Genomic DNA, 13,063 nt, shown 5'->3' with positions numbered 1-13,063 from the left:
TACAGCAACACTGCATTGTTTCCCAGTGGATGTTTGTTTGGTCATTAATTCAGCAAGCCGTGCTGTAACACAAGACATTTGTTTGTAACTGCAGAAGGAAACATGAGTGGGAAAACTAATGTAGGTTGTTCAAAGTCTGGCCCCTGTGTAGCAGACTGCTGTGTAGCTGTTTGTCATTGTGACCGCCTGTCCATGATAGAATGATGAAGTGACTTCTTTACGCAAATAAACACTTTAAAAAGATTGTATAAAGATTTTCCATCTGAGAGAGCATTCCAATTATTTAATGCAAAGGGGCACAACGATGAAGTCTAGATTTCTTTCTTTTAGGGTAAAGATTATTTTCTCTACATGAAACGCAATTTACGGAGCAAATATGCCTGCTGCAGCAGAACAAAATACCCACCAAAGGTTGAACTTTACAAATGCCGTTTTTACACTTTTGGTGATGATAAAAATTATGCAGACTTTGTAAAAAGAGTTGGAATTAGTGTTGCAGAGGCCTCTAGTTGGTGTTGTGCACATGTCCTGCAAATGAGGACACAAGTAGGTCACTTCATCAACATTCTAATTTTCGCCCGGGGCAAAGATGCACCTCACATCAGTAGTTTTCTTCATCTGGCTCTAATGAGCTAATTACCGACTGAGTCCGATGCAGCAATCATTGACTCATTGTTATATTAAAGTTGGGAGAAGTTTGTTTTTTTTCCTCCCAGGTTGTTTGTTTGATTTTGAAGATAGAAAGTACACTGACAAAAGATTAACTGTGAAGTGTTTGACAACATGAAGCAGAAATTACTATAATTTGTGCAGCGTAGTCTATCATTATCTGGTGCCGTACTTTGGCAGCATGTGGGAGATATTATGGATTCTTGGGTTTATTTGCACATGTAAACACTTTGTGTTTGTCGTGTAGTCAAAAATGTTGTTTCAAGAGATTAAAGTCTCACCTTAGACCGTACAGTACGGTGCCGTCCGGGTGCAGTCGGATCATTCTGTTTTTCACTGTGACTCCGTGGACAAATGATTTCTTGTCGTTGAGGAAGTAGGTGTCGGGGACCCAGAGCTGGTCAGCCACCCGGTTATCTAAGGTCAGGTTGAGGGGGATCTCGGAGTAGGACAGCCGTTTGTCTCGCCAGGCCTGCTGGAAGTACATCGTCAAAGTGTAGTCCTGAAAGTGCACAGAGGGAGCAGAGGAGGACAGAGAGGGGGGAGGGAGGGAAGGAGGGAGGGGAAGAGCCAGAAAATCAAAGGGGAAGGAGACAGATGAATTGGCCCGGGAGACGGAGGAAGAGAGTTGGGTAAAATAGGAGAGATAGGGAGAGAAAAGAGAGGGAAGACACAGTTATTCCAAAAAAAGCGACCATTTTTACTGCCCTGTAACACTTTCCCATTGCAAGCTCTTAGATTAGACCAGACTAGGCTTCAATATTGGATGAAGTTCACTTAAAAGCAAATGGAACAGTAGGAGTACAGGCCAAAAACTCAGTACAAAGCAACGGGGAATTCCTTCTTTTCATAGAAACATGAGGTTTAAACAGACAGTGTGAAAGAGTGTGTATGTGTCAGAGAGGGGGGGGAAGACAGAGAGAGACAGATGGTTCGGGTCTGGTTAGTGTGTGTGTGTATGTGTGTCAGTTTGGGTCTGGTAATATATGATAAAAATATGTGTGCAGCTTGCTTGCTTGGTTTATTAGTGTGTTTGTGTGTATGTGACATCCATACAGAGAGAGGGAGAGAGAGACCACATGTTCCGAACAAATGAAAATAACCTCCAAGCAACCTTAAAAATCTGTTTTACAAAATATCTCCTATATGCTCTATTTGCTTTGACAGTAGCTGTCTTACTGGGATTAAGTATTGCTTCTGAAATGAGCTCACTGCGTTGTTCTTGCATAACATATTCACCCATTTCCGTATGTTTGTCCTCCCACGACTAGAATGGCAGACCATCCTCTCGCATCACATCAAGTCGCACACAGACAGCACATCGCCTTTGAGGGACTGTATACGTCCGCTTTACATAGCAGAGTCAGACATCAAAGTCTATTGGATGTAATATGCATGTTTGTCTTTATCATAGGCATGGGTAGGATGAAGAAGAAACGTGCTTGTACTGAGACAAGCTTATGTGTATTTTTTTTCATTCGAGCATGTAGAGGCACACTGTGGAATATTTGACCAGTAGCTCTGTTTCAGAGCGATGCTTTGAGTGTTCTTCTGCATTATTTGTTCGTCATGCTTCACAAGCACGTGAACAAACATATGCACATGTGCATGCGGGGAGATGCAATGATCATTCTGGCTATCATGCAGTTTTACTAATCAACAGTTGGTGGCAGTATTGTGGAAATAAATGTATCACTGCTCCTGCAAGAAGTAACAAGCTAACTAGCAAACATTAATGTATCTGTGCAGGTCTCAAAATATTTAAGCAAAATATTTCAGCTTTGCAAATGATTTTTTTAAGATTTGCCTTTAATTGAAAGGACAGTATTCAGAGAGAGAGAGGGGATGACATGCAGCAAAGGGTCGCAGGCTGGAATTGAACCCATGGACGCTGCATCAAGGACATTGCCTTTGTACATGGGATGTCCGCTCTACCCATTTAGCTACTATGTGAAGAAACACACTGAATTTATACATTAAGAGTTCAGGCAGGGCACGATGTCAAGCTCAGCTCACATCCCTGCTACATCAGCTGATCTCAAACAGCCCACTTAACTGATGGAGCAGCTGATTGATGGAAGGGAGTCAGCTGATAGATCACATGATTCCTTTCAATGCAACCAATTGGCGAATCTCATTCAGGGCGCCCTATTTAAACTGCTCTGGCCTGCCTACTGTTGCTGCTTCCTCTGCAAGCTGCTCTGCAACCCGCCTCCACCCCAGCTCCTCCTTTTCATGCTGTGTCTGACTTATTAAATATAATTTCTGTTTGTCTTTGCTGCTGCTCTCTCTGTCTAAGGCTTTCCATGTAGGCACATAGAAGGGCAGGGAGGTTTGCTCTCTCTGCCTCTGACTTTCCTCGCTTGTGCGTGGAAGGGCAGAGAGGTTTGCTCTCCCTGCTTTAGGCTTTTTGTGTAGTTATGTGGAAGAGGCTAGGGAAGGTAGAGAAGCCCCAGAACAGAGCCATGTTGCCCAATATACTACTGCAAAAGGACATAAAGTTTTCTTTGACTAAAGTGGTCCTGACTGAAGTATAGAAACGGATCGCCAGATAGACCTGCATCTTTCTCTCTCTTGTTCTCAAGTGCAGGCCAAACTGTGATCCAACTAAAATGTTTTCAGAAATTGATTTTAGGTCACCATTTTACTCATGGATGTATTAGTTTAACTGTAATTAAAGATGTGGCGTCCATACTGTTTCCTGTGGGAAAAAAGTCCAGGTTCTTATTATGTCATCCACCAGCGAGAGTGTTGATTGGTTGGGCACAGCGCAGTGCATTCTGGTAGTTGTAGGTTTTCAGCACAACCAATTTCAAAGGTATTTGCCTGTTTTACTGCGTGGACAGCCTAGTGTTATGAAAAGACCACCTTTCAAGCAGTGAAATAATTGTATAATGGTATTTGCATACAAAAAAAAAAGAAAAAAAAATACATAGACAGAAAAGCTAGTAAATTCCATATAATCTTAAAATTCATATTCAAAGCATTCATAGCACAGCATAAAATTCAGGGTTGGACTATACATACAAAGACATATTTTCTGTTGTTATGATGGCACACACACAAACAAAACTCCAAACACATACAATAGGTTAATAATTTATACACAAATAGAGGCAGTTTGATCGCTCGCAGTAAAATTCCCTGATGCTAAATCTAGGACAGGATAAAACAGTCAAGGCAGCAGTCAGATGCTCATGTAACTCACTGAAGTAAGAAGCCTACCAATCATCCATGAAAAACTAAGTTAAATAAACTTGCTGTCTCAGGGAACTTTTTTGTCATGACTGGCACATCCACTTCCTGGCAAAGAGGCTGAACATGCATTTTTGAATATGCCCGTCGGCTACAGATCTGACATCCCACAGCACCTTGGGAACTGGAGGCTTGGATATTGACTGGATGGAGTCAGGAAAACAGGGGCAGCTTTTCTCAGCGAGGCCCTTGTTTGACTTAAATAGGTTTTGTCATGTTGTTGTTGTTTGTACCTTATTTGGCTTGGGGTGCTGACAGCCACGAGTTTAAGAATTGAGTTTTTCAAGAGGCATAAATAGTATAGTGGCAATTCCAGCGTTCAGCACTGTAATTGGACTTGGAATGGGGAAAGTCATTAAATTCAGGCTTCAAAATGTGTGGGATTGATGGACCTCCCATTTTTTTCATACATGAAAGAAACACTAAAATGCCTTATTTATGTTAGTGTGAGGTATGTGGAGGCTTAATGACAGGTTGGATGCCAAAAATGAGGCAATTTGCAGGCTGGAAATTGTAACGGTCTAATATCTGGGTGGCTTTACACTCGCACCAGCGGATCCTTGGCTGCACGTGCTGCCCTCCCAACACTTCCATCCCTGGTCGACGGTTATGTAACAGTTCACACTCTGCTCTCTCTGGCACGCTGTGCACGGCAGCACATGTGGCTGAAGAGATGCTTGTTGCCATGTAGTCCTCCTAAACTACCTGCGCTACACTCATCAATACACAACATCAAACAGGAGGGTTTACTGTGATGTATGAAACATCAGAGAGACTTTCTTGTGAGCATGTACACACATCTATGCACACAAGCACACGGTGTCTCTTCCCGGCACATTGAAAGTGACATCTATCGTGTGTCTCGCTGCATCCCATCTATAGACACATCATTATTTTTTACATGCACTATGTATCTTAAAGGTATGATAATCCCATGCATGTGTGTGTCAATTCATTCTATGCATGTGAGTGTGTGTGTTTGCTGTGTTTTAGGGATCACAGCCAGGGCAGTAGAGGGATAAAAGAAAACAATGCAGCTGTGATTTTTCACCTGGCGCTGTATATACAATATGTAAATATTACAATGTAAAATATGTCATTGCAATACTGTATGTAACAGCACGGATTAGATAACATGCTCATGATCTTGTGTATTACATCACTTGCCAGCCTCAGCGCTCATAATAGGCATCATTTGTAAAGGCCATCAGCCATTCTGGCATATGAACAACTCTGCCCACCACTGAGTCCACTTTGTGAATCTGAAGTGCTCTTAAGTAGCTGTGAGATGTTAGACAAAAACTGACAGCCATGGTGAAGTAAGAAGGTGCCATGCGGCGTGTGGCGTAATTATTAAAGGGTGGATGTTTCCATTGTCATCCCTGAGAGCTATTATTACTGCAGGCCTATCTACTTGACGATGTTGTGGTTTGCTTTGTGGGACGGGCTCTGTGGAGGTGCCACTGTGGCTACTTTACTGTGAACATAAAGCTCTCCTCAAAGACAGCAATAGTGTGCCCCCTCTCTTTCTCTCTCTCTGTGGGAGGAGGAGGTTGTAAATCACCAGAATAACTGCAGCAGCTGTGTGCATGTAAGTGCAAGGGAGGCTGTCATAACAACAGTCATAATGAGCATCAGTACATAAACTATGTCGGAGAGAGAAAAGAGAGAGCGGGAGAGAAATGGAAGGAGAAAGGAAAGGAGACAGAGAATGATGCAGGATGAATGATGTTGGATTTATGAGTGCAGAATATGCTGTACTGCCAAGCTGCCAAGCAAAGGACAATAGAAAGTGATCATTATATTCTCGCACTCAAAGCCACTGCAGAATGTGAGAAGCCATTATAACTAATAACTAATATCCACTTCCACAGCATGCTTCCTGCTGCGTTAATGTTCCCTCATTTTGAAGACTTTTTGTTAAATACATTTCTTGCAGATCGTATTAAATACACAAGCTATTGTGATATGTCAGTCAGTCAGTTAATCAATCAACTGTCAGCTGAGTCTTTTAAAATCTGTAAACCAGTAAAGTTCTGGGGAAAAAACAACAGCGATGAAAAAACAAACCTTCAAGAAAGGTATCCTTTATGTAAAACACCTGTATAAAGTATAGTTAATGCTGCTGCTCAGCACACTTGACACATACACCCCAGCTACAACATCATTAAAAGCCTGCAAGCGTGCATTCCACCGCTGTACCGCTTTAAGATCATCTCTATTCGGGGTGCTGACTTCGCTCACCTGACCCACTGCTGGCGCACACTGTGAAAGGCACTGTCATCAACACTCTGCCATAGCCTGTAGCTATCTGAGCGAGTGAGAGGCAAATTGAACAGCCTACAATTATTTGCCAATGCATACTGAAATAAGTACTCTAACCTGCTCTGTCATCTCATGTCATCTTACCTCAAGCCACAAATGGGAGAAAAGCCTCAATTAGTCATAATGGCCAGGGTTCATTCTGATATGAAAGCAGTTCGGGTCGAATGTAAGCCTGGAACTGATATTTACACTGACTGGAAAATAGTTAATATGCAGATTGTGGAGCACGAATGAAAAACTTTAGTACAATGATTAGTGAAAGCACCTGTGGGCGGTGGTACAGTGTTCAGTGGGAAAACTAAACTCTGAAATTAGAGACTGAAATATTATTTTTTTACTGAAATTTACACATCGGATGAGAAACCCTAACACCTGTAGAATCACTATGAGAAAGTGTTTGGAGTAACTTGGTTAAGTATAAGTCAGGATAAAAGCTTAAAGGAGCAGTGTATGGGATTTAGTGGCATCTAGTGGTGAAGACTACAGCTTACAACCAGCTGAAACGTCTCCCATGTGCCAAGTATGAAATCTCACTTAGGAATTCTTCAGAGTTTATTGTTCAGGAAGTTTTTCTGGGAGCCAATTTATCTGTGGAAGTCCTGTCCTCTCGAAAACAAACAGACCCAGTGATTAAAACCAGTGTCCAATAGTGTTCAACTTGTCGTGGAGTGACTGCAAAGTGACCAAAGTGACCCAAACGGCCCTATCTAGAGCCAGTGTTTCGTTTGTCCATTCTGGGCTACTGTAGAAACATGGCAGTGCAACATCGTGGACTCCGTGGACCCTGACCCACCCTCTATGTAGATTTAAACAGCTCATTCGAAGGTAATAAAAGATTCTTATTTTCAAGTGACTGGACCTCCGCTGGACCTTCATGGTGAAGATGGAGCTGAGCCCGAAGGCGAAGCTTTCAATTTATTGATCCATCTACGTCCCAACCCTCATCTATGGTCATGAGCTCCTAATAGAGACAGAAAGAATGAGATCGCAGATACAAGCAGCCGAAATGATTTTTCTTTTCTTGTGGCGTGGCTGGGCTCAGCCTTAGAGATAGGGCAAGGAGCTCAGATATCCTGAGGGAGCTCGGAGTAGAGCCACTGCTCCTTTGCGTCGACAGGGGTCAGTTGATGTGGTTCGGGCATCTGATCAGGATGCCTCCTGGGCACCTCCCGTTGGAGGTCCCACTAGTAGGAGGCCCTGGGGCAGACCCAGAACACGCTGGAGGGATTACATATCTCATCTGGCCTGGGAACACCTTGGGGTCCCCCAGGAGGAGCTGGAAAGCGTTCCTGGGAAGAGGGATGTCTAGGGTGCTTTGCTTGGCCTGCTGCCCCCACGACCCAGCCCCGGATAAGTGGATGAAAATGGATGGATGAATGGATGGATGGTCGGATTTATAAGTGTTTATACACTTAAGAAAACACACTTATTATATTATATTCCATTTCTGTCAATATATCCCCCTAAATCCTACACAAACCTAATGACAGGTAGCAGCTGAGCAATGTAGCAATGGCCACCAACTAACAGTAAGATGTAAGGTAAGCTGAGATGCGGGAAGTTTAAAGTGACTGCTCTATCATGTAAATGGGTGGGAGCTGGCACTCTAGGAGTCAGCCCTTGATGGGTGACCTCATGTTCCTCCCTGGAGCTCTATGTTTCTTAATTGAACACATAATCTGTGACAAGGCCTCAACCCACACGCTCTGTAGACCCATCCAGATGACGTGTTCCCAGAAGTGCTCCAGCAAACTTCAACTTTGTGTTTCATTACTGAAAGGGCACATTTTACAGCCAGAGTCACTGTGTGGGCAGATTTCTCAGACAGAGGCAAAGATTCCAGACAATGTGGTATCTACAGTACATGCTGGGTCAGTCAGCCCTTCAGGCAGCCAAATTGTGCAAATACCCGTATTGGCATGTCATGCCATGGATGTTACAGCTTGAGTCTGACATGATTTGACTGCCACGAATGCCAGAAGTGTTAGTAACCTCCTCACATTGCTCAAATAAATAACATGTCATACACTTTGCACCTGTCAAGACTTCCCTGCACCATTAATTGGCCTTAAATATATGAACAATCCATAACGGCCTCAGCCTCTATGTGTAGCATTATTTGCTCAGTAAAACAAAAAATCCAACTCCTTTTTGTTGTTTTTTTTCCCCCCAAATACATCAGCAGTGATAAACAATTGGAAATCAAAACAAAAAAAGATGTTCCAGCTGCCCACTCTGACCTCGTCAGCCCCGCTCATCCTCCAAGCTGCCCTGTCCACTAACCCCTCACATCTCATCCCCACCCCCGCACCACATGGCTTCTCTTGGGCTGTGAACAGCATGGAGAACTAATATTGGACTTTTGTAGTTGGACTGTTCGAGCCCTCCAACAAATCCTACTTTGTGTATGTATTATTGTTCCAATTTTGTTTTTGTCTTGTAATTGCTAAATTGTCCCTGGAGATAGACTTTCTTTTTTTTTTCTTTTAATGGCACGTCCTAACAAACTAAAAAGCAAAACATGTTGTTGTAATTGTCCTTCAAATAAACACATACCAGTATTTTCTGATCTGCTGCTGCTGTGGTTAATATCTGGTTGGGTTTAGGCTTAACTAAAGAGGCTATAATCAGTATTTTTACTATAAAATGGATCACACCCCTTTGTATAATATGAGAGGGGTCGCTTGTGGGGTAGGCGACATGGCCCTAAAATCATATCATGATATTTCAGGGTATTTTTGCAATAACAATATTCTTGACAATATTACAAATTAGTAAAAAAAAAAAAAACAAATTAAAAAAAATTTAAGAAAATTTAATTGCAACAAAATAAGTGCTTGTCTGTAAATATTCAGTAAAAACAAAACAAAATGTATACAATATTAATAGTTCAACAAAATAAGATCTGCCACAAATTACACATATAAACAGCTCCCAAATACAAAAAATGTACCCTGGGTTTATCTATATATAAATCAACAGGTGATTTCCTTCTCTTTTAGCAAAATCTTGATGATCGAGGTGTTGTTTTTTTTCACTGGACCTTTATGCTCTGCCATTTCTCCTCTTATCATCATGCTGTGACAGGCTGTTACGTCTACATCACCAAAGGTTCATGACAAAATAACTTTGACACCAACTACCGCGTGCACACAGTGAGAGAGGAGAAGGAGAGACGCTGTGCTGCTGCCGGAGGAGCTGCTGAATGAGTTCCCTCTGAGTGGTAACTTGCTAAAAGAGTCTGAGAAGTTCGGGACTTTTCATAAACATTCAGGACGCCACAGTTTATTCCACACCTTTCTGAAGCTGCTCCTCTTTTTGGAACCAATACAGAATCTGTAATAATTTTGCTTTCAGCTGCTTGTTGTTGCCATGGGTAACAGTAGGATATCAATATGCCAAAGAGTCAAAATATCGCGGTACTATTGTGAATGAGATGATATGGCACACCCCCTAGTCGCTTGTAATGAAGAACCCATGTCACCCAACTCTGCTGTTCCCCATAGCTCTACTGTTTTTAGGTCGCTCTTATACACTGTTCATATGTGTATCTATGAAAAATAATGCACCAAAATTCAAACATAACGCACATAGTTGACAAGGCTGTCACCATGTGACAAATGTGCTGACAGGAGTGAAGAAAGAATAAGTATATGGAGAGAAAGTCAGCATGAGGAGACTGGTTGGGATGGTGGATGGGTCAAACAAACACAGAACTTTCCCCAAGGATATCAGTGCTCATGTCCCAAATGAAATCAAGTGAACTCGGAGTTCTCTCAAGCTCTATATTGTAGGCAACTGGACTTGCTTGAGTTTCTCGAAGACGTTTCACCTCTCATCCAAGGTCAAATGTGACCTCAACGACTCTGTAAGGGTTCAAACCCACACAGAGTTTAGATTAGAACTGTTAGAACTGAACAAGCCTCTTGGATGAGAGGTGAAACATCTTCAAGAAACTCAAGCAAGTCCAGTTGCCCACGATACAGCAATTAAGATTACCATGGCCTGGATGACTTAGAATGACCACATGAACTATGAGTTATTTTAAGGTACATCGTCACCAAGTCTCTTTTCCTAAACCTAACCTACATCATTTTACTTGCCTAACCTACGTAACTTTACATTAAATGTGTAACTTTACGGTAAGTAGGCCTACGTAACGTGACGACACCCAACTATGTTTTTTTTGCTAAAGCTAACCTATGTAACTTTGTTGTTTTTCCTGGGAGGTGGACAAAAGGAAAGTGAGGGGCATACTCAGAGGAGCAGGATAACGGACAGAGAAAAGTTCGGGGTGCGATGGGAGGAGGATGAGGATGGAGGCTGAAGGCTCAAGTCTATATGGAGAAAGAAAAGAGAGAGGGATCAAAACAAGAATGGCTGAATAGTGAGCACTGGTTATATATCTCTTTCTTCCCACTTCCCTTGAAGCCAGTTTTCCATTTCAGAGCTGTGGAATGGTGTGGTGGGTTTGCTGGGAGGGGGGGTGTGGGAGGGTTTTAGAGGGGGGTAAATGAAAGGCACTGGAAAGCTCAGTGGAGCAGTGATGCAAATTGCTTTTATTCTCATAGCTCTTCACTTCGAGTCTCTGATTTCAGCACCAGCAATGACCTCCCTATGCTGCTTTCTCCCCCCCTCCCTCTTTTATCCCTTCCCTCATCTGCCCCATCCATTCCCCTTTCCCTCTCTTTCATGTTATTTTTTCCTATTTCATCTCCCATTTTCCCCTCATTCCTTCGCACGAGTCTCCCTCTATTTCTACATATAGCTTCCCCTGCTCTCCTGTATTCCCTCTCCACCTATCCATCTCAATCTCAGAGGAGCTCCTGTTGCACCTATTTGCATGCGGTGGGAAAAAAAGAGAAGCGGGAATAGATTGGTGGTGTGAATGGCGTAGATTATTACCACTAAACAGACCCAGCCGAGGGAGCCGCCGAGAGAAAAAGACAGGTGTTAGATCAGCCTCTGAGGTGCATTATGGGTTCAGAAGGGCCCTGTATGGATTCAAATTTGAATATCTCCTCCTCAAACCTGCCTCTATAAAGCTTTGGAGTGCTCATTCCCAAAATTGGCACGTTTTCCATGCAGGTAATGGCACTCAATCCACCAAATGATTGATTGGCAATTCCTTTTTTCTTTTTTTGGGGAAAAATGGTGAATCTGAAAGAGGTATATGTTGCTTTAAATTGTTTCTATAGTGCTCTGACCTTGAAGAGTGGCACTGAATCCTAAAGCAGCCTGCCTCTGAATCCTCCTCTGCCTCTATCCTCTCTGTGTCCGTCCTCCTCTCTCCTCTCCTCTCTTTGAAATACCTTTAGTGGGGAGGAAATGTGATTCCTCCACCACTCAGCCATATGTCCATACTGCACTCTATCATCCGCCTACTTCAGTTCCTCCCAAAAAGCCCTCCAACAACAAGTGGCTTTCAATTTCCTGTCTCACACGGACGGTCCTCATGCTGTCAGCGTCAGGGTGTGAGGAACCTGGCATAGGGCGCAGCATTTCCAAAGAGCCCTAATAATAAACATGCCTATCCTCACAGAGCTGAGTGACATATATCCCCCTTCAGTCTCTGGAGATGTGTGTACAGAGTCCTTGGGCTTCAGCTCTGTATCTGGAACAGCTTGTGCACTGCATGTAGTAAATCTGCAACAGGAAAACATTCAGGGGTTGCTGCAGGGGCTCCATTTGGCCTGTTTGCTCTGGAATAAATAATGTTGATACCTTCTAACCTGACAGTCAGACCGACAGCTTAAACAAAAATCAAAAAAATATACCAACATTGATTAAACAAGAAAATATCTATAACCAAAAGGCCATGTTAGATACGTTTGAATTGCATAGCAGCATTACTCTGACCACAGCTCCTACACTGGGTAAACTTTTCTTATTTTTCTTCCCTCAAGACCATTTTCTTAGTTTATGGCATGTCGGAGACTAGATGATGGATTTCAATAATGCCCAGACTCTTGTTTGTTTACTTGTACTTCGTCCAACCTCCCTTTCCATCACACTCCTCCTCTCCCTCTCTCTCTCTTTGTGTCTCTTGTCCCTCTTTCTCTGCACATATCCCCATTTTCCTTCAATACTCTTTCATCATTTACTCCGGCATGGACATAGCTTTCAAGAGAGCTCGCCGCTGAAGGTGAATCAAATTTAGAGTAACCTTTTTTTTTCCCTTCTCAGAGCTCTCCCAAAGAAGCAGAGGTTCACAGCTTTGCCAGTTGGCAGTTGTGCAGCTTAACTGACTACATACAATTTATTAGAGTCGATTGGAGCATCTGCAGGCCCTTTTGTGTCCCCGGAGAGGAGCAGAGTGGAGTGGCAATTCGGAGAAGGGGGGGGGGACGGGACGGTTGGTGGTGGTGGGGAAGAGAGGAGAGGGCAGAGTAGGACGCAAATTATTAGGGGGGCTTTTGAATCCCACTGGAAGACAGGGGGAAGTTGATGGAGGTTTCACTCTCAGCTGTCATTCAAACTAGACGGAAGGTTAGCCGGCCAAAGAGATTGGAGAAAAAATGAGTCTTTGTCTGTGCATGTCATTTGTCCCACTTTACTGCTTCTCCTGCTTGAAATCATTATAGATGTGGGTGCACGTACACTGCATGTATGTGTGTTTTTGAGCCATTCTGCAGCTAAAAACATGTATTTCTGCCTGTCTCGTGCTGCTTATGCTTGCTGTCCTTTGGCTGCCCCTCGCACACAAATACATTGATCCACCAGAGGAACCCACATCTCATGCAGTACGGGAGTCTGGGGAACTGAGGAAGAAGCTGATTGCTATTCAAACAGAGTACCAAGAAGCACACACCAC

At 43.1% G+C, this 13,063-nt stretch overlaps 1 protein-coding gene across 1 annotated transcript in view; it reads right to left on the bottom strand.

The window, feature by feature from the left end:
- The window catches only part of LOC125898083 (gamma-aminobutyric acid receptor subunit beta-2), an 85,725-nt gene that overhangs the window by 46,203 nt on the left and 26,459 nt on the right, over positions 1-13,063 (bottom strand). Inside the window, exon 4 of the mRNA XM_049591729.1 lies at positions 951-1,171. Within this exon, the coding sequence (XP_049447686.1) occupies positions 951-1,171 (221 nt within the window). The remainder of the gene's footprint in view (positions 1-950; positions 1,172-13,063) is intronic.

This window comes from Epinephelus fuscoguttatus, linkage group LG12 (genome assembly GCF_011397635.1).
Source record: "Epinephelus fuscoguttatus linkage group LG12, E.fuscoguttatus.final_Chr_v1".
NCBI classification, from domain to species: domain Eukaryota; kingdom Metazoa; phylum Chordata; class Actinopteri; order Perciformes; family Serranidae; genus Epinephelus; species Epinephelus fuscoguttatus.
This window is presented reverse-complemented; position numbering and strand designations above follow the sequence as displayed.